Below are 26,219 nucleotides of genomic sequence, written 5' to 3' on the forward strand. Positions count from 1 at the left end.
GCCAAGCGGTTAGTAGGGTGCGAGGCTGAGGCAACATTGCCGACAGGATTACAGCTAAGTGGGTACAACCAATTCAAAACATTGTCCTACAGGAGGCAGCTACAGTTAGGCCCATCTCCCAGGGAACCAATAGAACACACAGCTTAGGACCTGCAGAAAACTTTCAGATAGGTCGGCTGGAGCATTAACCAGTTAAGGGTGTCAGCTTTAGAATACGTAGATTGGTGGTTTCACCTGCAGTAGTAATTTTACACACACCAATTTTCAATTTCTTTTATTGTTTTTCCGGGGAGGCCGACAGGGCCAACATTAAACCAGAAGCAAAATCCCTTGTGAAACTGCACGACACAATGACGTGCAGTTCTCTGCTTAGCGCGATGTTTCAGAGAGCCAGCTGTAGTTTGTGAGCTTAAGTACTGTGTAAATTACAGACTATTACCGTTCCCGTGATCTTCCCGCAAAAGGCTTCTGCAGGAAACGGTTAGGCGCGTGGCACGAGACCCACCTGAAAGCTTTCAGTTTCGAAGCACCTAATCAAGTCCAGGACGTTAAGGGAACCGCGGGGAAACTGCAAGAGGCTCCCGAGGACAAGTCAGCATTGCGGCTCTTTAGCAGATCAAGTGGGGGCCCTGAAAAGGGCCTTTGGGGGTTGGTGATGGGGTGCGAGCTTAGCCGCCGAAGCCGTAGAGGGTGCGGCCCTGGCGCTTGAGCGCGTAGACCACGTCCATGGCCGTGACGGTCTTGCGCTTGGCGTGCTCGGTGTAGGTGACGGCGTCGCGGATGACGTTCTCCAGGAAGACCTTGAGCACCCCGCGGGTCTCCTCGTAGATGAGCCCCGAGATGCGCTTGACGCCGCCGCGCCGGGCCAGGCGGCGGATGGCGGGCTTGGTGATGCCCTGGATGTTGTCGCGCAGCACCTTGCGGTGGCGCTTGGCGCCGCCCTTGCCCAGGCCCTTCCCGCCTTTGCCGCGTCCGGACATGCTGCTGACTGTGAGTCTCGGGAGCTCAGTGGCCGGGCTCCGTCGCTGCAGGCCTTTATAAGGCCGTTGGCGGACCGAATTGAGAACCCCAGGGAGGGAGGCGGGAAATCGCTCCGGGTGGGGGAGGGGAAGTTATTTAGAAAAAAAAAAAACCGCTCCGTCGTTTTTCTCTTTTGAGAAACTGTTTTGCCACCTAATAAGGCTCTTAGAATTCCTTTTGAGAGCAGATTGCAGAAAATCCAGGGAGATGAGAAATAAAATCCATTTTCTTGCCGCACAAAGATGTGAGGTATCTGGTATTCTGGGAAACTGTTAGAGGTATCTCTTTAATTTTGTTTAATGCATATGTGACCGTTTTTGCAATCTCTGCAGTTTATATGACATAGAAAATATTTTATATTGTAGCACTAATAAGATAAAAAATTGTACTGCTGTTGGGGTTATGTTTAGCCTCAGACTGATCACTGCTTTCTCCCTTGTACTGAGTTTTAAATAGTTGCTTTTCAATGCGATCATGCTGTTTTTATTTTAAAATTGTATTTATTTATTTATTGTGATCATGCTTTTAAATCAACCCATTATCCCACTACCTATATCATGCTGGACCATGCTACATATTATCATTTGTAATACTTTGATATTTTCCCTCAGTTTCCACAGAGATTTTTAACATTTACCAGGCGTTCCTCTATAAATTATTTTTAATACAATTTTAACCGAAATCCTACGTGGCAAGGTTTTTTTTTTTTAAAGTTTTGTTTTAGTTTATCCACATTTAATTAGGTTTTTACCCACTGCACTGGTATTCACTATAAGAACATTTCTATAGGATAATCAGATTATGCTGGCCTATAATTTGCCTATTGAGAAAGGCTTGTTTTGAGTCTTTTTTTTTTCCCCCAAAAAACACCCTCAGCTGTTTTTAGAGCTTACTCCCAGCTCTACACTCAGGGGTCACTTCTGACAGGGCCATATGGGATGCTGGGGATCACGCCCAGGCAGACCGTTCACAAGGCAAGGGCCAGAGCGACTGTGTTATCACTATTGACCCCTTAGCTATCTTTGAAGAAAAAGTAGACTTTAAATTATCCATTAAAATAACTAATATTTACTTCTAATACAGTTACTGTTAAAAAATATTAAATCCATTTTTATTTTAACCTTGTCCTATTAGATATTTACTGTCATTTTGGGGTAGAATATTTATTGCATCAGCCGTCGAGTACCTACTGTCATTTCTGATGATTTTAGGAACATGTAGGATCTTCACCATGCATTGTTTGGCTCTCCATCAAGTCTTTTGAACCAACAGCTTTTTATCCATATTCTACATTTATAGAAATCACATAAAACAGTCATTGGGCAAAAGTTATTTTGTGGGAACCACAGAAATCTCATTTGTTCATGGCTCCTTGATTCAGAACACTTCCGTTTTAACAACTTTGCTCAGACTCTGCTTTTCTTTAAATAACTGCTCCCCTAAATCACAAAAACTCTTCCATTGTCCTGCCCAGTAACATCCTTTCTTGTACTAGCAGTTATTTAAATACTAGATAGTTAGGGACCCTCGCAATAGTACAGCAGGAAGGGCACCTGCCTTGCATGTAGTCCTATCTGGGTTCTCAACAAAGCTTCACAATGTTGCCGAAAAACAAAATATTTGGCTGTTGATGACTCTTTCCAATTTTACGGTAAAATTACATATTTAGCAATGCTTTATATTTTCTTCCAAGTAATATCCTCATTTACCTTTTGACTTACTTGTTTTAGTGACACCTTTTATTTTTGGTTTTGTTTTGCTTTGCTTTTGGGTCACACCTGGCAGTACTCCAAGCTTACTCTTGGTCCTATGCTCAGGGAGTCCTAAAATGCTTGGGGAACAGTATCAGGTTACAGGAAATCAAACCCCAATTGCTTGCAAGGCCAGTACAATTTCTCCAGCCCATAGATCACCTACTTTATAAAGATTTTTATTACAAAATTAGTAGTGTGTTCATGTTTCTAGGTTTGTCAGTGAGGACAGATGGAAATCTGAACATATGCAAGTTTTCATTTGGTAATCAGGGAATGACAGCTTTCCCAATTGTCCAGATCTTGTGGAGAGAAAAATCAATGAGACCAACTCCAGAAAGAAAAGTTCAAATAATACTTCTATAAATCTGTCACATGGGGCTGAAGTGATATTACAATGGGTAAGGTGCTAAACTTGCATGCACTCAACCTGGGTTCAGTCCCCAGCCAGGAGCATCATCAGGTGTGGGCCAGCAGCAACCAAAAATAAATCTGCTATATTATCTCTCATGAACATAAACTCAACAGCATAAACTATATTTACATGAATGTTATATTTTAAACAAGCTCATGAGTTAGGCATTAATTGATTTGATATACAAACCCCATACCAGTTATGTAATGAATATGGTGCCTCTTCCTGGTAGAAGTGTGGGATGGGATAAACCAATATAATTAGGAATGTAATGCATCAAAATCAGCATTGGCATGTTTTTTGGTGCCAGTGATTTGGGACACATGTGGCTGTGCCTAGGTGTAACTCCTGGCTCAGGGATCAGCCTTGGTACTCAAGCAAGGTTCTGGTGGTTGGGGTGTGTGGGTGGCCAGATGGGAATGCCAGGTTGAAACAAGGGCCCACCATGAACAAACATTCCTGTTGCTCCAGCCTTGCAGTCTAAACTTGAACCCATGAGGCTTCTTGGTACTTTTCATTTCACGTGCTTAGCATTTCCATCATTAGGAGAAACAGCTGCGAATGGAAACTGAAATTCCTTCATTAGACTTGAAGTGGCTGTGAGTAAAGTGGGTGAGGGTTAGCATTCGAGTTCATGAGTATGCCTTTGTATAGAGCATTTTTATATTCAGCACAAAGTATTAAACGACTTATACTCAACACTATCCCGACATCTAATATCAGAGTATACAGCCTTTTGGTGACAAGATGGGTGGCTCTTAAAAGAGCCTTTGGTTTGGTCAGGAAGCAAAAACGCTGCGAACTATGGGAAAGCCATCTACTTGCCCTTGGCCTTGTGGTGGCTCTCGGTCTTCTTGGGCAGCAGCACGGCCTGGATGTTGGGCAGGACGCCGCCCTGCGCGATGGTGACTTTGCCCAGCAGCTTGTTGAGCTCCTCGTCGTTGCGGATGGCCAGCTGCAGGTGGCGCGGGATGATGCGCGTCTTCTTGTTGTCGCGGGCCGCGTTGCCCGCCAGCTCCAGGATCTCGGCCGTCAGGTACTCGAGCACGGCCGCCAGGTAGACCGGGGCGCCGGCGCCCACCCGCTCCGAGTAGTTGCCCTTGCGGAGCAGCCGGTGCACTCGGCCCACGGGGAACTGCAATCCGGCTCGGGAGGAGCGGGTCTTGGCCTTGGCGCGTGCCTTGCCGCCCTGCTTGCCTCGTCCAGACATGATTATAATTAGCAATTAAGCGCAGGAGCACTCGTCTCGGCAGCCCTGGGGTTACATTCTTATAGTCTTTACTGGGCTCGAAAAGGCTACTGTGCTATTGGTTAGCAGACAGCGGACCGTCAACCAATCAAATCAGGGGTTTGAAATACTTTACTTTGATTGGGCGACTGGATGACGAGTTCAGGATTCTCAGCCAATCAGACACAAGGGCTTATTCACTGCCTCCTTTGTTAAACGTGCAGTGAATAGAGATCGCTTCTAGGTTCACACACATTTCTTCCCCCTCTGCCTATCCGCAGGTTTTACCAGGAACATGCCTGAACCTTCCAAGTCCGCGCCCGCCCCGAAGAAGGGCTCCAAGAAGGCCGTGACCAAGGCGCAGAAGAAGGACGGCAAGAAGCGCAAGCGCAGCCGCAAGGAGAGCTACTCGGTGTACGTGTACAAGGTGCTGAAGCAGGTGCACCCCGACACGGGCATCTCGTCCAAGGCCATGGGCATCATGAACTCGTTCGTCAACGACATCTTCGAGCGCATCGCCGGCGAGGCGTCCCGCCTGGCGCACTACAACAAGCGCTCGACCATCACGTCGCGGGAGATCCAGACGGCCGTGCGCCTGCTGCTGCCCGGGGAGCTGGCCAAGCACGCCGTGTCCGAGGGCACCAAGGCCGTCACCAAGTACACCAGCGCCAAGTGAGCCCTCTGCCTCGGTGCGCTAGGCCCCATCCGTGTCACCCCAAAGGCTCTTTTTAGAGCCACTCAATCTTCTAAAGAGAACTGGCACTCAGCATTTCCTGCCGGGTAAGTGCTATTTGCTCTAAAGAAGCAAGTCCTGCGTTTCTTTGATTAGGTCCTGTTGGAAAGTACTTTAACTGCAATTCAAGCGGTAGTCGGCGCTGGGACTCTTCCCAGGGCCTGCTGTCCAAGAATAGGCTTGTCAGAGACGCCTCCTTTCTTGTGTGTCTTTCAAAGTCCCCGGTCTGAAAAATCGTCAACGTGTCCCAAGGTTCCGTTCGGAATTTCCGAGTCCCTGAGCCAGGGTTTCACGTATTTACTTAAAAGAGCAGTTTGATACACCGGAATAGAACATTTAACTTGATCACTTTCCATTTCATGACATATTATTAGAAAGGCAGAAGGATTCGAATTCATATGCACGTAAGGACTGTAGCGGGAATCACGCGGCCGGCGCTGCGGTCGTGGCCAATCCCGACACTGCGCGCGGAATTTGAAATTAAGGGCGTCTTCCGTGTCTAATTTCTCATATTCTGGATAAGGGGCCACTCGTTTCTATTTTTCTGCCAGTTTTCCCTCTGGGTTTACTTTTTTTTTTTATGTTATTCATACATACTTTTATTCGTATACTTTTAATGAAATCATTGCCAATACATACATCATTTTCCTTTATTTTTACATGAAGTCAGCATCTGTCATGCAGTCATCAAAAATAACCTTATAATGAATTACACAGGTTTGTAGTCCAATTTAGACTCTAGTTTCTTAGAATCAGCCACTTTTCTGACTGCTTTCATGAAGTCTTCCTGCACTACAAAATCATTATCAGCAAACATACCTGCTTCAGTACAAACATTTCTCAGGTCTGCTCCATTAAAGCCATCAGAAAGTTTCACGATTGCCTCATAATCTATTTCACCATGCTTTGTAATGGGACCTGCATGGATTTTCAATTTATCTAATCTTGCTTGTTCATTTGGTAAATCAATATGTATTTTTCTATCTAATCTTCCTGGACGAAGCAAAGCAGGATCCAATGTATCTGGTCTCTTTGTAGCCATGATCATTTTAACTCTATGCAGAGTGTCAAATCCATCCATTTGATTTAGTAACTCCATCAAAGTTCTTTGAATCTCTCTATCAGCTGAAGTACCCTCAGAAAACCGACGTCCACCAATAGCATCTATTTCATCCATAAAAATGATGCATGGCTGATGATCTCTGGCATACTTAAACATTTCTCTGATCAAACGAGCACTTTCACCAATATACTTGTCTACAATAGAACTAGATACAGCCTTTAAGAAATTGCAATCCAGCTGGCTAGCAACAGCTCGCGCCAAGAGTGTTTTTCCTGTACCTGGTGGCCCATATAACAAACAGCCTTTTGGAGGAATTATTCCTACACGCTGGAATAATTCTGGGTTTGTAAGAGGTAACTCTATCACCTCTCTTAATTCCCGAATCTGTTCAGAGAGCCCTCCAATCTCAGAATAAGAAACATTTCCAGGATCTTCGTGAGACATATTATAAACCAGTGGATCCACTTCTCTTGGCAAATATCTCATTATAGTTAAAGTAGTCATATCCAAAGCAACTCTTGTTCCAGGCTTCAGCTTACTTTTGTCAAGCTGTCCATGACAACCCACAACATATCTTGGTCCATTTGTAGCTTTAACAATGAATTTTTCTTCAGTTAACTGCTTGAGTACTTCACCAACAATCTGTCCAACACTTTGTAGGGCCTTCAGGTCATTTTCAGAGTTTTCATATTGTTTGGTAAGTTCTTTTAATTGTTCTCTGAGCTCCTTGAGACGGCCGTCGATCTCCTTGTGCTCCAGCAGTTTCTTGCGGTAGTCCTGGAGAGCCTTATCTCTAGGGTCTGCGATGATGAGAAGCCGTGGCTCAGAGGGGATGCTGGGAATCTCTAGGTTTACTTTCTCTCGTACTTAATTGTTCTCTGCTGAACGGATGACATACAAATTAGCAAGTAAACATTTGGAAGCAGCTCGGAGCCCTTCCCAGCCGCGCGCCCAATTTTACCCCAAATCTAGGAAATTTTTTTTTTTAATGCCCTTAGAAATGTCTTACTCAACTATTTTGATATTTTCCAGAAATCAGCCTGGAGATCTTTCCACATTTCATTGACTGAAGTGAATTGATGATACTTTTATCCGATTGAATAAGCTTCCAGTTTCTGCATGAGAATATTATGTACTAGGAGACTTGGATGAAGGGAATGGCTGGCTTTTATTTTTAGTTTTTGCTTAGGAGAACACTAGCAACAAGTTTATAGCCAGAAGAGCAAGCGCACTTGAAGTGAAAAAAAAAAAAAGCAGAGAAAAATTATTGTTAACACAAGCTACTCAGAATTTCAGAGACATCAGTCACCACACCAAAGATTTATCATTTTATGAAGCCTTAAGAGTGTAACCAGGGGCTGGAGCAATAGCACAGCGGGTAGGGCGTTTGCCTTGCACGCAGCCAACATGACCGACACAGGTTCAATTCCCAGCACCCCATATGGTCCCCTGAGCACCGCCAGGGGCAATTCCTGAGTGCATGAGCCAGGAGTAACCCCTGAGCATCGCCGGGTGTGACCCAAAAAGCAAAAAAAAAAAAAAAAAAAAAAAAGAGTGTAACCAAATGACCTATTATTTAAGCATATTTCCTGGCATGTATGATTTTTAAGATGCTTTAGGAGCTTGCTTCATGAACATATTACAAACATGCAGTGGCGACTTTCCTGACAGGCAGGGGCCAAGAGGCACGGAGGCAGCAGGTAATGATGAAGTTAGCTTGCTACATTTATTTTTTTATTTTATGGTTTTTTTTTTTTTTTGCTTTTTGCTGGTCACACCCGGCAATGCACAGAGGTTACTCCTTGCTCATGCACTCAGGAATTACTCCTGGCGGTGCTCAGGGGACCAGATGGGATGCTGGGAATCGAACCCGGGTCGGCCGGGCCGCGTGCAAGGCAAACCCCCTACCTGCTGTGCTATTGCTCCAGCCCCAGCTTGCTACATTTAAATATAAATTGCATGTGTTCTCTCTCTACTGAATCCTATGCCACCGAAAAGTCAAATGGGGGGGGGGGGGGATTTCTAGGATGTATTTACTTTTCATTAAAGCTTAGGAGAAAAAGACTGATGGCCAAGTGGAAGTTGTGATCCATTCATGGAAGTCCTGTGGCAATTCATTCAATGGGCTACATTTCTGGGGGCTACAGAGGAGAATTTATAAAAAGCAGTGGCTCTTTATCCCAAAGACTCCCTTTATTTTTTTTTTTTCCCTTTTTGGTGCACAGGGGTTACTCCTGGCTCTGCACTTAGGAGTTACTCCTGGTGGTGCTCAGGGGACCATATGGGATGCTGGGAATCGAACCTGGGTCGGCCAGGTGCAAGCAATAGTACCCTACCCGCTGTGCTATTGCTCCAGCCCCCAAAGACTCCCTTTTTATGTCTACTGTTTTATTGGCCCCTTTCCTGGCTAAAAGTAAATCATTAGCCATTCCTATTTAAGTGTGTACACATTTTTTCTCTTGGTGGTGGTGTTAAGGATTGAACCTGTTTTTCACATGAATTGGAAGCATGTGGTTTCCCACTAGTGCCATCCCTGCCAGACATATATGTTGTGTGACAGAAATTACTACAGCACCTTTACTATTAAGATCTATGTGTTATTTTAAAAAACAGAGAGGATTTCACATGTAAATGAGGCCCTTTCCTAGAACACAAAATGAGGTGCGTAGCTATGTTCTTGTATGGAATTGATCGTCACTGTTACTGTCACTGTCCTCCTGTTGCTCATCGATTTGCTCAAGCGGGCCCAGTAATGTCTCCATTTTTGAGACTTTGTTGTTACTGTGTTTGGCATATTGCATACAACACGGGGAGCTTGCCAGGCTTTGCCATGCGGGCGGGATACTCTCAGTAGCTTGCTGGGCTCTCTGAGAGGGGCGGAGGAATAGAACCCTGCTCAGCCGGGCTGAGCTGCGCGCAAGGCAAACTCCCTACCGCTGTGCTATTGCTCCAGACCCCGGAATTGATTATATGAAGAAAAATTGGCAATTCCAAGATGCATAAGGTGAGTTGGCAAGCAGGAGAACAAGAGAAAAGTCAGTGTCCCACTGCAAAAACTTGTACGCAATGGCCAGAGTGATAGTATAGCAGGTAGGGCACTTGCCTTACATGCCTGCCGCTAACCCGGGTTCAATTCCCTGGACCCCATATGATTCCCTGAGCCCTGCCAGAGCGATTCCTGAGGTCAGAGCCCAGAGTAAGCTCTGACCACCGCTGGGTGTGACCCAAAAGCCAAAAAAACAGGCCAAAAACCTGAAAAACAAAAACAAAACAAAACAAAAAACAGACAAGTAACAAGGAAAAAAAAACTTTGAGGGAGGAGTAATTGTCTTACTCTGGAGCTGCATAGCCTTTGCATTAGGTTCTACTAATGATTTAAATGTTAATCTCATCCTCTAAACACTCTGTGTTTGGTCTGACCAGTCAGCCTGCTATCTAGAGATCTGCCAAGCCCACACATACCAGCCATCACAGCCTGAACCTGCAGAATCGCTCTGGGTGCAACTTAAGCTAAGGAGACTGACTCACAGTTAGGAAATTCTTTTCACACCTGGCCACACACACACACACACACACACACACACACACACACGCCTTTGAACACACACAAATGCCTTATTTATTTGTAAATAAAGTTAGATTCTAGGACTTGGAAAACCATTTTCACCTTCAGATGTACTTTGAGACCTCTTGACTTGTGCCCGACACAAGACCATTCGAATTTACTCCAGGGCATCTTTCTGCAAGCAGTGCATTGCCCAAACATCAGAATTGCCACGAAAACCCAACCCGATTGTCCCCTTTGGGACTGTTTGTTCGAATGTTGTTTCTTTTCACTTCTTTTGCAGAGGCTACCAGTGGACAAGAAGTGTTTGAAAGGTGCCAAGGCTGCCGGCTGTTGGCCAGGTGCTGATGATCAGTCTCAGAAGAAAAAACTTAAGGCCTCCCAGGGAGATAACCCAGTTGGTCCCTGTTCCTGATCAAGTCTTTCTCTTTCCTGTAATTCACTGGTGGAGGAAGATCATGTGACTGAGTAATGCTGAGAAGAGGTGGGTAGCTTTATTGGGTGGGTGGTGATGACAGCAAGGTTGGGTGTCACTCAGCAGGGCCGAGGGGCTATTTCTAGACCCTGTGCTCAGGAGTGACCCCTGGCAGTGCTCCCCAGGGGATTTGAATCAGGCTTGATGACACAAACTCAAGTAACTGGCAAGTGACTTATTCCTGGACTATTTCTCATTCCCGGAAATGGGTAACTTTCCATGATGAGAGACCTAACCCAGAATCCTGCTCCAGGTTCTCAGACTGCCACGACTCCACCCCCATGGCTTTAAACGTAGCAGCAGGGGGCTGGAGCAATAGCACAGCAGGTAGGGCATTTGCCTTGCACGCGGCCAACCCGGGTTCGATTCCCAGCATCCCATATGGTCTCCGGAGCACCTCCAGGGGTAATTCCTGAGCGCAGAGCCAGGAGGAACCCCTGTGCATTGCCGGGTGTGACCCAAAAAGCAATAAATAAATAAATAAATAAATAAAATATAAAAAACAACAACTTAGCAGCAGCCTTGAAATTCACATGCAGCGTCAGCCTGATGCATAGAAAAGACACTGCAAGGAAAACATTGCCACACAGTGGACCGTGTGTTGGGGTGTGCTGTTCAGGCCCGTGAACCCTAGATCTTCAAAACATAGAAGAGGGGTCACAACATACAACAGGCAGAGTGCTGGCCTTGTAGGCTGCGACCCAGGTTTAAGTCTCCAGCACCCTGCATGATGCCCGGAGGCCTTCCAGGATTGATCTGTGAGCACAAAGCCAGGAGTAAGCTCTGAGCACAACGAGGTGTGGTCTCCAAAACACAAAGGACACCAAGGAACTCCACTTTCCTCATGGGGATCCCAAGAGGGAAGGAGCCCCCACATCCGGCTCAGAAGCCCCACACCCCCTCCACTGGCTCTGCCCCACGCACAGAGGCGTCTTCTCTGGACCACTGGCTGGGCGCATCGAAGAATCCCCTTCCTGGGCTTTGTGGCTACGAGTGAAACTGAACGTGTTCTCGGAATGGGCAAGGACACTCGGCTGCTCGTCCTGCATCTGCTGTCCCCCAATTTACTGTCTGATCTGTTCCCTTTTTGCTGACCTATTTGGCCAGGCTAGAGGATAGACGCTACAGTGGGAGGGGGTGGGAGTGCACTGGCGGGGAGGGGGTGGTGGTTAGGGTGTGGGTGGGGGGATGGTCACAGGCATGGGGGATGGGCCTGATGGCCTAGAGATGATTGAGCACATTCCTGAATGCAGAAACACGCAGGAACCTGCCCACGGTCCTGAAGGCCGTGCCGGGTAGCAGAGACCCCCCCCCCCTCCAATGGACCCCCTGGAGCCTTCTGCAGGCTGTCTGCTGAGGGACTGGGCCAAACTCCACCGTGGAACCCGCCTGCTCCGAGCTGGACAAGCGCTTCTCAGGGAACACCAGCATTCAGGGCTCTGGAGGCAGCGTCCAGGGCCGCAGGACTGACACTACTTGTGGGAAAAGGGAAGTATTGTTGGGAAAAGAGATTTTACCAGAGAGTGACTTTTGTTTTTGAATGTGCTTTTGAATTGTAGCCAGTGGTCCTTGGCGGCGGGGTCACTCTTAGTTCTGTGCCGAGATTAACTCCCGGCAGTGTCATGGTGCCGGGGATTGAACTGGAGCCCGCTGCATGCAAGGAAAGTGTGTAATCACTATCCCCAGAAAAGTGATACTTAGCTAATTAATTACTTTCTCTTGATTCATTTTGTTTGTTTGTTTGTATTTTCTGTTTGGGGCCCTAGGATGGTGCTCAGGGCTTACTCTGGCTCTGTGCTCTGGGATCACGCCTGGTGGCTCTCAGGAGATCCTGTGGGGTGCCAGGAATTGAAGCCAGCTTGGCAGCATGCCCGACAAGTGCCCTCCCCGCTATTCTATCTCTCGGACCCGGAGTATGACATTTTAGAGACTATTATGTAGAGCTGTGACGGTAATGAACCTGGGAAAGACGTTTCCGGGGCAGAATTCTAGGCACAAGGGGGTCTGCGTCCTCTGTCACCTACGGCCTGGCCCCTATCCCCAGGCTGCTTTAGTCTCCATTCTCCCCAGCACCCCAAAGCTTGGGGACTGTGGTCTGGAATATAGAGCGAGATGTTGCCAGAAGAGCCACCCTTGAAGCTTAATATATCTCTTAACTGTGTTCATATAAAATGACTAGAAATATTACAAGAAGTAAATTTGCTTATGATTATTTAAATGGATTACTAGCTGAGGAAAGGAGGAAGCAATAGCCCTGGGTGGGCTGGAGCCATTAGCACAGCGGGTAGGGCGTTTGCCTTGCACGCGGCCAACCCAGGTTCGATTCCTCTGTCCCTCTTGGAGAGCCTGGCAAGCTACAGAGAGTATCCTGCCCGCACAGCCCAGCCTGCAAGCTCCACATGGTGTATTCAGAATGCCAAAAACAATAACAAAAAGTCCCACCACGGAGACGTTACTGGTGCCCTCTCAAGCAAATTACTGGTGCCCGCTCAAGCAAACTCGATGAACAAAGGGAGGACAGTGCTACAGCGTTTAAATGGATTAGGAGCTGAGGAAAGGATAAAGCAATTACCCTGGATGGAATCCCGCCCTTGAGCGGATTTCCTAGTAATCTGGAGTGCTGAACCCGCAGATGAGATTTTTGTCCTGGAGTTAATCCCCTAGAACTTCCCCTGCAGGAATAGCTGGACCTCTGTTTGTTGTTTACATGACAATGTTTAACCCCACCTCTGTGTAGCCCCACCCTTCATGATTTCCATCTAACTGTGCTGTAAGGGGAAAGAGGGGGATATAGTTATAAAGAGACTCAGATGACTGGAAGGTAAGGACTAGAGGATGAGGATGAGGATGAGATAGGGAAGTAGAGGATTTAGAGGTCTACGAGGAGACTAGGATGATGACTGTGACTATGACCAAAACTACAAGTACAACCATGCTGTAATGGGAGAGATCAGACGACGGTGGGGGAGAGAAATAGACTATCAACCAGCCTGGGGCCCAGACCCTGTTTCTTCTCCGTTCGCCCGGACTTTTGTCCATCCGTGGCAAGGTCTGGTCAGGGGAACGGTTCTCGGCCACTGAACACTCGTCCATTGCCTGCCCACGCCTTTTCTTTTGAAACTCACACAGAGCCAGGAGTAAGCGCTGGGCACTGCTGGTGTGGCATCCCCTCCTCCCCAACTGCCCCCACAAACAAAGATTAACAACAAAAAGCAACAAAAAGGCTGCTGCGGGGGGAGAGAGAGAGAGAGAGAGGGAGAGAGAGAGAGAGAGAGAGGATGAAAGTTAGGGCACTGGCCTTGCACATGGCGGACCCCGGTTCAATCTCTGGTACCTGAGCACTAGAGTCAGGAATAACCTGGAGCACTGTAGAATGTGACCCTTATCCCCCAGAAACCCCGATTTTTCATTTTAATACCTTCCCACTGTTGGGAGTCTAATTTTAGATCCCACGGCATTCTGGAATCCCACAGTCAAGTCAACAGCACCTGTTCCCCCATGGCCCCTGACCTCACAAAGGAGATGTTCGTCTTACTCTTTTTGTCCTGAGGACAGAAATTTCCACAAATGTTGTCTGGGAAACTTGGGGTCCCAGACCACACTTGTGGAGAGAGCCTTTTGAGGCCATTTTGTCGAGTGAGTGGGGCTAAAATCATATTCATAATAGTCCTAAAGATGATTTTCCTTTTCTACTTTCATCTCCTGCCCCCCAGTGCTAGGGATCGAACCCAGGGCCTCACACATAAAGGGTGAGTGCACTGCTGCTGAGCTGCTTCCTCTGATTTTCTTTCCTTTTTTAAATTTTGCTTTTTGGGTCACACCCAGCGATGCTCAGGGGTTACTCCTGGCTCATGCACTCCTGGCAGTGCTCGGGGGACCATATGGGATACTGGGAATCGAACCCGGGTTGGTCATGTTGGCTGCGTGCCAGGCAATTCCCGGCCCGCTGTGCTATTGCTCCAACCCCTCCTCTGATTTTCAACTGCCAGTTTCATTGGATGGAGGAACAAGTAAAGACTACAATGGTCTCAAGCCAGATATTTGTAAAATTAGGTCAGTCTGCCTCACAGAATTTTGCTATTTTGAAAATATAGCAGCTTTTCATAAAATGTGTATGTTAACAGAGAACGGATGCTTGTAATTTAGTAATTTTTTTCTTTTTCTTTTTTTTGGTCACACCTGCTGATGTGGTGGTGGGGAGGGGAGGGGCTGTATATAGGGTTCCTGGGATCAAACCCAGGATGGCTGCATGCTAGGCAGCTACTGAGCTGCTTCCCCGACCTTCCAACCTTCCTGATTTTCAACTGCCAGCATACCTTACCTGTTGTACGATCTCTGGCCCTTGATCTTTGTAATTTTTATTTTATTTAATTTATTTTTGCTTTTTGGGTGACGCCTGGCAATGCACTGGGGTTACTCCTGGCTCTGCACTCAGGAGTTACTCCTGGCGGTGCTCAGGGAACCATATGGGATGCTGGGGATTGAACCCAGGTCGGTCGCGTGCAAGGCAAACGCCTTACCCGCTGTGCTATCTCTCTAGCCCCAATTTTTGTAATTTTTCAATGAATCATTTTCCCAGTTATAGTCTAATAAGTAAATAGCAATAGTCGGAACCTCTGGAAACCCACACTTGAACATTTGCAGAGTATAAATGGGTGTGAGAAGGGAAAAGTTTCACAGCTGCTGCCTGAGGGTTTGTCAGGCTGTTCCAGTGACTGTGTAACCTATAGAAACACTTCCTCACACGTGTTTATCCCAAGTGCACCATGCCCCTCTGTTCCTGGACCTGCGCTTCCTTTGTTCTGTGTTGGAAGGTCACAGATGGAGCTAGTTCCTTGAGGCTGCTGCCATTCTTATAGCTACTTCACAGATAAGCCAGACTGATGAACACAAATAGAGTTTCGAAGAAGGTCAATGACTGAGCCGGTTTCTAAACATCATGGTAGTGGAGTGGCCCTCCCTGTAAAAATGATCAATTCTGTGGTCTTTGGTTCTCATGGAGCTAAAATCCTTTCTACACTTCAGCTTGAGTGTCTGACATCTTAACTTGCAGTATATAACTTCTCTTGTGGGACTCTTTCATATTTCCTAAATAAAATGACTTAAGGGCAATGGAAGCCATTCATATTTATCATTACTTTTTTTTTTTTAATATTTGGGCAGAATTGAACTCTCAACCCCAGGGCACATATTACAGTGCTCCTGGGCTACTCCAGGTTCTGCCAGGCCCTGAAGGCAGGGCTCAGGTGTTCAAAGCCTGCGCATTATCTTTGATATCTTTCTTTGTTGGTTCTGTTTATTGGGCCACACTGGGCTGTACCCAGAGGGCTCTGTGCTCAGGGATCACTCCTGAGGGGGCTTGGGAGGAGGGGTGACGGGGATCAAACACAGGTCAGCCACATGCAAGGCAAACTCCCTACCTGCGGTACTATTGCTCTGGCCTCTAAGATGCCCTTTAAAAAATGTTTTTCTCTCTCTGTCCACCAAAATATATCTATCCAAGTTCTAGCTTTCAGCTGGAACCACATTTGGTTGTAGAGGCATCTTAAAAAAGGTAATGAAATTAAAATGTCACTTGAGTGGGATGCATTCAAATGTAAAGGTAAAGGCCCTCCAGTTGGTCGATTTGCTCGAGCGGGCCCAGTATCGTCTCCATTGGAGACTTTGTTGTTACTGTGTTTGGCATATCGAATATGTCATGAGGGCGAGATACTCTCGGTAGCTTGCCGGGCTCTCCGAGAGGGGCGGAGGAATCGAACTCGGGTCGGCCATGTTGGCTGCGTGCAAGGCAAACGCCCTACCGCGGTGCTATCGCTCTAGCCCACATTCGAATGTAAGTATTTTTTTTTTTAATTGAATCACCATGAGCTACCCAGTTACAAAGCTGTTCATGATTGGGTTTCCGTCATACAATGTTCCAACACCCATCCCTTCACCAGTGCACAATTCCCACCACCAATGTCCTCAGTTTCCCTCCCATCACCCCACCCCCAGCCTGCCTCTTTTTTTAAATTTCTTTTTTATATATTGATTTTGGGGGTCACACCCGGCGATGCACAGGGTTGACTCCTGGCTCTGCACTCAGGAATCACTCGTGGCAGTGCTCAGGGGGACCATATGGGATGCTGGGAATCAAACTCGGGTCGGCTGCATGCAAGGCAAACGCACTCCCCGCTGTGCTATTGCTCCAGCCCCCAGCCTGCCTCTTTGACAGGCACTTTTCTGCTCTGGCTCTGTCTCTATCTCTCTCTTCTCTCCCCCTCCCCCTTTTAGGCATTGTGGTTTGCAATACAGGTACTGAGGGTTATCATGTTTGCTCCCTTACCTCCATTCACCATGCAGTTCTTATCCAGAGTGATCATTTCTTTCCAAACTACCACAGAAGTTCCTACCCTATCCCATCTGCCTTCTCCTTCCAGTACTTGAGACAAGCTCCCAAACATGGACCAATCCTGGACTTCAGGATTTCTGCTGTCCTTGGATATTAGTTTCATGCTATTCTTTTTTTTATATCCCACAAATGAGTGTAATCCTTGTATGTCTGTCCCTCTCCTTCTGACTCACTTCACTCCGCATGATACTCTCCATGTCCACCCATTTTATAATCGAATTTCATGACTTCATTTTTCCTGGTGGCTGCAGAGTATTCCATGGTGTAGATGTGCCATAGTTTATCCAGTCATCTGATTTTGGGCATATAAGAATCCTTTTAAGAAAGAGAAATCCAGGGGCTGGAGAGATAGCACAGTGGGTAGGGTGTTTGCCTTGCATGCACCTGACCAGCCAGGTTCGATTCCCAGCATCCCATTATGGTCCCCTGAGCACTGCCAGGAGTAACCCCTGTGCATCACCAGGTGTGACCCAAAAACCAAAAAAAAAAAAAAAAAAAAGAGAAAGCCATGGGCTGACACAGTATAAGTGATTAGGGTTTTTGCCTAATAAGCAGTCCACTCAGTTTTGATCCCTGACATCACATATGGTCCCCTGAGCACTGCCAGGACTAATTCCGGAATGCAGAATCATCAGAAAGCCCTGAGCATCACTGGTTATGACCTAATAACTTACAAAACAAGGGCGGGAGGTGAAATCCAGGGGTGGAGAGGGGACAGGGACAGGGACAGAGAGAGTACAGGACCTGAATATCCAGATTCCTAGCACCACATATTGTTCCTTGAGAACCAGAGGCCACTCCTGACACAAAAGCCAGGAATAACTTCTGAGCACCACAAGGGATGGGGGTGGGATGGACACCGGGGCCTGACATTCATCCCCGTTTCCCAAAAAGGAAAATTAAAAGGAAAGGAAATCTGGACACAGACATATGTAGGGGGAGATGTGAAGATGGATGGAAATTTCTGTGATGCTAGGGAGAGGCCTGGACGAGGTCATTCACAGACTCTAGGAACAACCTTGCCAACATCTTTGGGAAGGCACCTTTCGACACAGGAATCACCCCAAGCTCTACAGAGGCCAGTCCATTACCATAATGCTGCACTACCAAGTCTACTTGTAGGCCCAAGCTATCACGAACACTTACATCGTTGGTCTTAAAAAGTGTCTATAACAGGGGCTGGAGCGATAGCACAGCGGGAAGGGAGTTTGCCTGGCATGCGGCCCGACCCAGGTTTGATTCCCAGCATCCCATATGGTCCCCCGAGCACCGCCAGGGGTAATTCCTGAGTGCATGAGCCAGGAGTCAGCCCTGAGCATGGCAGGGTGGGACCCAAAAAGTAAAGAAAAAAAAAGTGCCTATAACATCATTCACACTCAATGGCAACCCAGGGCTCCTGTTATCTCCTCGCCTATCGTAAAAGCCAGAGAGCAGCTCAAATTTTTGTTGGTGCCTTATCAACTCAATGTGTGTATAATACTTGATTCCAAAATTTAGCATCTTAAGCCAGCAGGTATTTGCTACCTCCTAGGGGTCTGACCGTCAGGAACGTGAGGGCAGCCTGGATGGTGGTTTGCGTTCTCGAGGCAAGGGCGAGGGTTGTAAGAGCTTACCTGAAGCAGGAGCTTCCTAGCGGCTGGAAAAGCTCCCTCAAAGGCTGGAGGCCTCAGCTACTTTCCAGGTGGGGTTCCTTTCTCTTTCTTTAGAAAGGAACTTCTGACAAGTCCTGACTTTCTGCCTCTGCCGTCAAGAGGGCCAGAGCCAACTAGCAGGCCGCCTCTCTCCTCACTAGGCCTCGCATATCATTTCAGCTAGAGCCTGACCCAACACTGGCACCAAGTGGCAAGAATCATCACAGCACAAACCTCAGTGGTTGAGGTCAGGGGCGCCAGCTTAGTGGCTGCTTCCAACATTTCTCACAAAACTGTGCATCTTCATATCCGTTTGCAGCACCTGGAGTTTCACACATAGAAGAGGCAGAGTCCTTTAGGTGAGTCAGAATCTGGTGGGTGGGGCGTTGGCAAGGACAGAACATCTCCAAAGTTCTACCAGCAATTCTGATGCATGAATAATTAGGGGCATGAGAGGACAGTTCACTGGGCTGAGTGGATACTTGGTAGGCTGGGAGTCCGGGTTTGAGCCCCAGCACTACGTGGCCTCCAGGGCATTATAGGACACATCCTCTGAGCACTGAGCCAGGAGTATCCCCAGAGTACTGCCAGATACTGTCTTAAACCAGATACACGAATGGATTAAATTACAATGGAATAAATTAAGGCGAAAATAATTAAAACTGAGTCCCATTGGATGCAAGAAGAGTAAGACACCAGAATATAAAACTGATCAAGTGACCAGTGGCTACGTGATTATTCCCAAGTCATGTAGATTATGCACCATGAGAGGAAATAAAGAGTTTTGCTCTCTTGGCTAAGAATGAAAATCAAGCCAGTGAAAGTTAAAAATAAACCTAACACTAGAATTTCCTATGGACACATGCCTCAAACAAGCTCTTAATATCTTTAACATCTGAATACCTTTTGTCACAGCTGTTATTCTTGTGGTTTCTGGTGGTCCCAGTTGGACGACGATCGACCTGTTCTAAGAGGAGGGTGAGTTTCCTAGCGATTTGCTCAATTCACGAGTTGAGGATTATTCTAGAACAAAAGGAGCCCTTGGTGGGGAGGGAGTGGACTTCTCTGGGCTATATGAGATAAAAAGCACTAACTACATCCAAAAAGAATAAATGTAGGCGCTAGGCGTCCTCTTAATTCACAGTTCTTTATGCAAAGAGTGTCATAGATGCCTACGTCTAATCGTGGTGACGGCTGTGGCCTATGACGTCACCCTCGCATCCAATCATCGCGAACTTATTTCAAACCGCATAATGTTTAAACCAATTGTGCAGCTTCCTTTTCGCGCTTAGTGACGATTATAAGTAGAGCGGCTGTGGCGAAGCCGGTTCAGAGCGCAGGCAGGTTTCCGAGCAGCTCCCGTCATGTCTGGACGCGGCAAGCAGGGCGGCAAGGCGCGCGCCAAGGCCAAGACCCGCTCGTCGCGGGCCGGCCTGCAGTTCCCCGTGGGCCGAGTGCACCGGCTGCTCCGCAAGGGCAACTACTCGGAGCGGGTGGGCGCCGGCGCCCCGGTCTACCTGGCGGCCGTGCTCGAGTACCTGACGGCCGAGATCCTGGAGCTGGCGGGCAACGCGGCCCGCGACAACAAGAAGACGCGCATCATCCCGCGCCACCTGCAGCTGGCCATCCGCAACGACGAGGAGCTCAACAAGCTGCTGGGCAAAGTGACGATCGCGCAGGGCGGTGTCCTGCCCAACATCCAGGCCGTGCTGCTGCCCAAGAAGACCGAGAGTCACCACAAGGCCAAGGGCAAATAGAAATACCGTAATCTGATTCTCAGTCTCCCGTCCAAACCATCCAAAGGCTCTTTTCAGAGCCACCTACAAATTCTTGGAGGAGTTGAACCACTTTTTGCATGCATGCATTACTAAAAAAGCATGTGAAATCCTTCGCTTATCGATTCATCCACCAATAAAACTGATGGTCCGGTGTGGAGACAGCGGGGTGAATTGTACGCGCGCCTACACAGCACGCAAGTCAATGATCAGAGCTAGAGTTACAGCAGCCCCTGAGCATGTGGGAATGTTGGTTAACTAAAAAGAAAACAAACGGTTTTTAAATTTTTATTGTTGGCAGGGAAAAAATAGACCGTTTCCTAAAAGTAGAGTTCCCCTCCCGTTGTTCACACACGGAACCTGCAGGACCGCCTCATCGTGGCGCTTAGATAAAACGTCCTCAGGCCCCGACCAATGAAATGCAGGCGCGCGAGCTTCGAAGTCGCAGCCAGGAACAACTAGTGGGAAAGACCCGCCGAGCGGGAAACCTACATGAAACATTCCTAGGGTTTCCTTCAGTGCAGGGAAGAGAGGGTTGGCGAAACCAAAATCAAGTGCAGTGCCCAGCTAATTTGCAAGATCTTTTGGGTGGCTCTGAAAAGAGCCTTTGGGGTTGTGTCACTTTTGCAAAGTGACCTTCCTACTTCTTCTTGGCCGCGGTCTTCTTCGCCTTTGCGGCTTTGGGCTTGGCTGCCTTGGGCTTGGCCGCCTTGGGTTTGGCCGCTTTGGGCTTGACCGCCTTGGGCTTGGCGGGGCTCTTGGCCGCCTTCTTGGGCTTGGCGGCCGCCTTCACCTTCTTCGGGCTCTTGGTCACCTTCTTGACGCCGGCTGCCGCGGGCTTCTTGGCCTTCTTCGGGGTCTTCTTGACGGTCTTCTTGGCCGCCGCCGCCTTCTTGGGCTTCTTCGGGGTGGCCCCCGCGGGCTTCTTGGCCTTGGCGGCGCCCGCCTTCTTGGCCTTGGGCTTGGCGTCCCCGGAGGCCGCCTTTTTGTTGAGCTTGAAGGAGCCCGAGGCGCCGGTGCCCTTGGTCTGCACCAGGGTGCCCTTGCTCACCAGGCTCTTGAGCCCCAGCTTGATGCGGCTGTTGTTCTTCTCCACGTCGTAGCCCCCCGCGGCCAGCGCCTTCTTGAGCGCGGCCAGGGACAGCCCGTTACGCTCCTTGGACGCGGCCACCGCCTTAGTGATCAGCTCGGACACCGGGGGTCCCGCCGCCTTGCGCTTGGCCGCGCCGCCACCCGCCGCCTTCTTGGTGGCCTTCTTTTTGGCGGGGGACTTCTCCACCGGCGCGGGGGCCGCGGTCTCAGCTGGTGCCGTCTCCGACATTGCGACGGGAAAAGGACGCCGAGAGGAGAGCAACTACCGATGCAAAGAGCAAAGTTTGCAATGCTGCCGGCCGCGGGCCGCGGGCTTATATAAGCCGGCGCCGGCCTGTGATTGGTGGAGCGTCCAATCCACCGCCCTCTGCCCGCCGCTTCCCGCCGTCGGACCTCCAAGTTGTGTTTGTTCGCCCCCGAAATTTGCTTAAATGCTGAATACAACAGTTGAGAATTGGTCCTTTGGAGGTCCTGAAGGAGGAAAAGAGCCCCGAGGCTCACGGTCTGGTTTGTGTTTTTAGGAAATTCGTGCAAACGAGGAAAGATATTTTTAAAAATCCCTCCAGCTTTCCCGAGGCGTCCGCCGGATTTAGGACATAACTGCTGCTTAGTGGCGTGTTGTGTAAATTTCTACTAACTAGTAAGTGAATTTTTCTACCCCAAGTCGTTGCCTTTCGTTTCGTCCTTTGATTTCTTCAAGAGAAAGGACATTAGGTATTTTAGTTTGGGCAGAAGCTTTATTCCTAAGTGTAGCGAGTAACACAAGTTAGGGGCGGCCCCTTGCCCACAGCTGCAAATTAATCACATAGACCTTACTTCAAAAACCGGTTCGGCCTCCCTGCATTTTCCATGCACCAATGTCTTTTGGTATTTTGCAGCTTGGAAGAGCCCAGTTGCCAAAGTGACTTCTGTCTTGCAGGGGTCCATAGTGCTATGACTACAGGTGTCAATCATCTGGCTTCCAAGTTATTTGTTATCATCATTATTAAAGATTCAGTCTCTTCTGAGGCAAATCCATAAAATAAGAATGAAAAGTGCTCAGCCTAGAAAACATAATTTAGGAGGGGATATATGCTGACAATTGTTTAAGGGCTCTTAATGCATCTCAGAAACTAGTTATTACATGGGACTTTTGTCACATTTTCAAGATATTCTTCCTGAATTCCCATCTTTCATAACATTTAACAAATTCTTTTCTCCGGTAAGCAGCCAGGAGTTGTCAGTGTGACTATTTTTGTTTTACTAGAGACCTGTTTTAGAAGAATAATTCTCTTAGAGACCTGTTTTAGAAGAATTCATTATCTATGTAAAAAAAAAGGAATATTAGGGGTTGAGGAACTGGAGGTTAGAGGCTCAGAATAATTCTGGGGAAACATTACAAAATACACGGAAATAGAGGCAATACAAGTGAGATTGGAAAGGAGTAGGTTGGAAAAGTTTGCTCTTTATTGGGTGGGTGGAGAATGAACAGACTTTTGTCTTCATGTTTTGTGGATACTAAGGGAGATGTAGTGATGATTATTAGGTTCTCTCCAGCAGTCAGCAGTCAGCTATTCCAGTGGAGAGTCTGGGTAATCTCTTTAGTGTGGCTAATGCACTTTCTCCTGGAGGACTGGAATACAGGTTTAAGAACTGCCTTGCCTCTTCCCTCCTGGAAAGTTCTCCAAGGAAACAATGAACAAGCTGAATGACTGCTTGTTATAATCTAATCTAGCTAAGAATAGCTTTCTGATTTCTAAATTGTTAGAAAACAACGAAATAGCTCCACTTGTCTTGGCTATTCTCAGTTAAAGAGCTTCCCTATCTTTAAAGGGGATAGGAACGCTCCATGAATTTAAGGGCAGGAGAGCTCAGATCTCTTTGCAGCATTTACGTCACTTGCCACATTTTACTTTTATTAATAGAGAGGGTTAAGTAACCTGTCAAAAAAATCTGCTATGAAAAACAGCATCCTGTATGTTTTCCCTGGATTTAGTTAGCATAACACAGGAAATGGGTCATCTGTCACTAAAATAAAAGGTATTCCAAAAGAAACCCTGTGCAGCACCTAGGCATACAAAGACTGTCACTGATATGGGACTTACTCATGGACTGAATAACCGTGTCAGGGTTACAATTTATGCACTTGCTCTTAACTCGGTGTCAAGCTCTCCTTGGTGAGAATTTAGGGGCTCTGAAAAGAGCCTTTGGGAGGGGTTTGGGAGGGTTTCCAGTGAAAACTTTACGCCCTCTCTCCGCGGATGCGGCGGGCCAGCTGGATGTCCTTGGGCATGATGGTGACGCGCTTGGCGTGGATGGCGCAGAGGTTGGTGTCCTCGAAGAGCCCCACCAGGTAGGCCTCGCAGGCCTCCTGCAGCGCCATGACGGCCGAGCTCTGGAAGCGCAGGTCGGTCTTGAAGTCCTGCGCGATCTCGCGCACCAGCCGCTGGAACGGCAGCTTGCGGATGAGCAGCTCGGTGGACTTCTGGTAGCGGCGGATCTCGCGCAGCGCCACGGTGCCGGGCCGGTAGCGGTGCGGCTTCTTGACGCCGCCCGTGGCCGGCGCGCTCTTGCGGGCCGCCTTGGTGGCCAGCTGCTTGCGGGGCGCCTTGCCGCCGGTCGACTTGCGAGCCGTCTGCTTGGTACGAGCCATCACAAGAGAGTGCAGAGAAAGACGAATGGAAAAAGCTGCGGCTCGCCCCGGTATTTATAGGCAGCCTACGCGTTCTGATTGGACAAGAGTCTGTGCCCGCCCTTCCCAGCACATGATTGGTTCTTTGTTTAATCTTGTAGGGAAAGGAAGCGGCTTCCCGCCTTTTCGGTTAGGACAATGTACAGGAAGAAAAATCTTGAAAAGTTAAAGAAAAACATAATGGAACTTTGGGGAGGGCGGTTCTTTTGCCCGCGCGGACGGTCTGGATTCGGTTCCTGGCACCACATACGGCCCCGCTCTGAAGTCAGGAATGATTTTGAGCACACAGCCAGAAGCTAATAAACCCTGAGTACTGCTAATGCCACCAACAATCTCCCGTCCCTGATACACACACACACACACACACACACACACACACACACACACACACACACACATACACACACACACCTCTCTCTCTCTCTCTCTCTCTCGTAGAAGGCATCTAAAACTGAAAACCTGAAAACGTTGAAAGGTATCAATGAACTCTAGGATGCCAACAATAGTTTATGTAAAATAAAATGCACTTAAACGTAGACTAAGTGGCTTTAAATACTCCACTGCGCTACTGCAGAGTTTGAGGGACGATTTATTTTTCTCTAGCAGTTATGGTGTGCATATCATTGCTCAGTTTCCCTAAATTTGCTTTGTGTTACCAACACGGGGATTTGAGACATGGACTTTTTGGTTTAGACCGACACGTTTAGACAGTTTGCTGTTCATAGTATGAAAGTGCTCTACCCCTGCCCTTCGTGAAAACTTAAAAGTTTTCCACTCCCCAGTCTAAAAAGCAAATTGTGTCTCCAACTCTTTGAAACTGATGTTTTGGGCGGCCCTAAGAAGGGCCTTTAGTTTGTTAGAAAATGAATCGTAGAACACTTAGCCGCCGAAGCCGTAGAGGGTGCGGCCCTGGCGCTTGAGCGCGTAGACCACGTCCATGGCCGTGACGGTCTTGCGCTTGGCGTGCTCGGTGTAGGTGACGGCGTCGCGGATGACGTTCTCCAGGAAGACCTTGAGCACCCCGCGAGTCTCCTCGTAGATGAGCCCCGAGATGCGCTTGACGCCGCCGCGCCGGGCCAGGCGGCGGATGGCGGGCTTGGTGATGCCCTGGATGTTGTCGCGGAGCACCTTGCGGTGGCGCTTGGCGCCGCCTTTGCCCAGGCCCTTCCCGCCTTTGCCGCGACCAGACATGTTCGGACCAAAGACACAACTACCTCTTCGAAGCCAGCCAGCAGCGATTTATATAGTACCATGTCGGACCTGTTTGGGAACTACGAGCACGGAGCGTCTCCCGGATCCGAGGCCCCGCCCACTCCCGGGACCTCGGGAAAGGCGGGGCTTAAAAACCTTTTAGCAACGTTGGAACGTAGAATGACTGAAATCCATCGTGAAAAGCTTTGTAATGCTCTATCTCATACAGAGAGAAAGAGAGAGAGAGAGAGAGAGAGAGAGAGAGAGAGAGAGAGAGAGAGAGAGAGAGAGAGAGAGAGAGAGAGAGAGAGAGAGAGAAAGGCAGGCAAGAAAATGCCTCGGGTGTGTTAGTTTCTCTCTTTTTCCCCATTTCCTGCCCCAGTGCCTTTGTGTGCAGCAGTTCAGGCGAAACTGTAACTTCTAGATATTTTTTCCTTCTGGTCTCTAAACATCCATTGTCCTAGCTGGAAGGAAAAATCCTAGATGCGGACTCGCTATTCCTGCTTTCCTGTTATGCAGAGTGGGTTTGCTTAAATATCCATAGAATCCACAGGAAACCTGGCAGTGCAATTACCCTTTCCCTGGAGGGCCGTTGCAGGTCTCCTGGCTCTTCTGCATTTATTTTTACTCTTTTGTTATTCATGTAGTTGCTTTTGTTTTTCTTTTCTAATTCTTAGTGACTCACATTTGGGCAGAATAACTTTACCCTTTTTTTCTCCCCATGTTGCTTATCCGCGTTTAAGGAACCTGTGGATTAAGAGCTTCCTCTTTTGTTAAACTGGGAAATCTCCACCAGAAACTGCTTTGAACTTCAGGACAGAAGCTCCAAATTTAAAGACCTAGACAGTAATGAGGACCCCCAAGACTTCCCTGTGGCTCTAAGGGGTGTGGATGGGTCACCTTGTTTATCTCTAGGAACTGACTACTCTGAAAGTACTGAAGGCAGATAGCTAGGGCAGCCCCTGGGCAAGGACTTTTGAGAAATAGAAGGGAAGAAGAAAGAGATAAAGGATGTGTGTGGTCAATCCTTGAGAGATAAATCCTGGCCTCTTGAAGAGAGGGAGACTGAGGCACCACACAGAGTGGTGGGTCCCCTCAGAGAACAAGCTACAACTAGGGTCAGAGTAGGGCACGTAGGGCACTTGCCTTGCACTCACCGACCCAGGTTCTATCCCCAGGCATCCCATATGTCCCCTTGATGTCAGTGGGCCCCACGGG

At 48.1% G+C, this 26,219-nt stretch overlaps 6 protein-coding genes across 6 annotated transcripts; 2 read left to right on the forward strand and 4 right to left on the reverse strand.

Annotated features, from left to right (window-relative positions):
• Positions 1–347: 347 nt before the first annotated feature.
• LOC130040254 (uncharacterized) lies at positions 348–25,001 on the reverse strand. The gene is made up of 5 exons (XM_056132278.1): positions 24,716–25,001; positions 24,061–24,069; positions 23,441–23,812; positions 21,736–21,745; positions 348–984 (listed from the first exon to the last, which is right to left on the reverse strand). The coding sequence occupies exons 1-5, from the start codon at positions 24,999–25,001 to the stop codon at positions 669–671; spliced, it is 993 nt and encodes a 330-aa protein (XP_055988253.1). The 3' UTR covers positions 348–668.
• Positions 3,918–4,396, reverse strand: LOC130040249 (histone H2A type 1-D). The gene has a single exon (XM_056132272.1). It carries the CDS (start codon positions 4,394–4,396, stop codon positions 4,004–4,006), a length of 393 nt encoding a protein of 130 aa, XP_055988247.1. The 3' UTR covers positions 3,918–4,003.
• Positions 4,710–5,090, forward strand: LOC130040252 (histone H2B type 1-K-like). Its single transcript, XM_056132276.1, has one exon. The coding sequence runs from the start codon at positions 4,710–4,712 to the stop codon at positions 5,088–5,090; it is 381 nt and encodes a 126-aa protein (XP_055988251.1).
• Positions 5,733–13,343, reverse strand: LOC130040097 (26S proteasome regulatory subunit 10B-like). The gene is made up of 2 exons (XM_056132119.1): positions 13,241–13,343; positions 5,733–7,076 (listed from the first exon to the last, which is right to left on the reverse strand). Exons 1-2 carry the CDS (start codon positions 13,341–13,343, stop codon positions 5,857–5,859), a joined length of 1,323 nt encoding a protein of 440 aa, XP_055988094.1. The 3' UTR covers positions 5,733–5,856.
• LOC130040250 (histone H2A type 1-D) lies at positions 19,602–20,139 on the forward strand. The gene has a single exon (XM_056132274.1). The coding sequence runs from the start codon at positions 19,637–19,639 to the stop codon at positions 20,027–20,029; it is 393 nt and encodes a 130-aa protein (XP_055988249.1). The 5' UTR covers positions 19,602–19,636; the 3' UTR covers positions 20,030–20,139.
• Positions 20,688–21,368, reverse strand: H1-5 (H1.5 linker histone, cluster member). The gene has a single exon (XM_056132270.1). The coding sequence runs from the start codon at positions 21,366–21,368 to the stop codon at positions 20,688–20,690; it is 681 nt and encodes a 226-aa protein (XP_055988245.1).
• Positions 25,002–26,219: the final 1,218 nt, after the last annotated feature.

Source organism: Sorex fumeus, unplaced genomic scaffold, assembly GCF_029834395.1.
Source record: "Sorex fumeus unplaced genomic scaffold, SorFum_2.1 ptg000094l, whole genome shotgun sequence".
NCBI lineage: Eukaryota > Metazoa > Chordata > Mammalia > Eulipotyphla > Soricidae > Sorex > Sorex fumeus.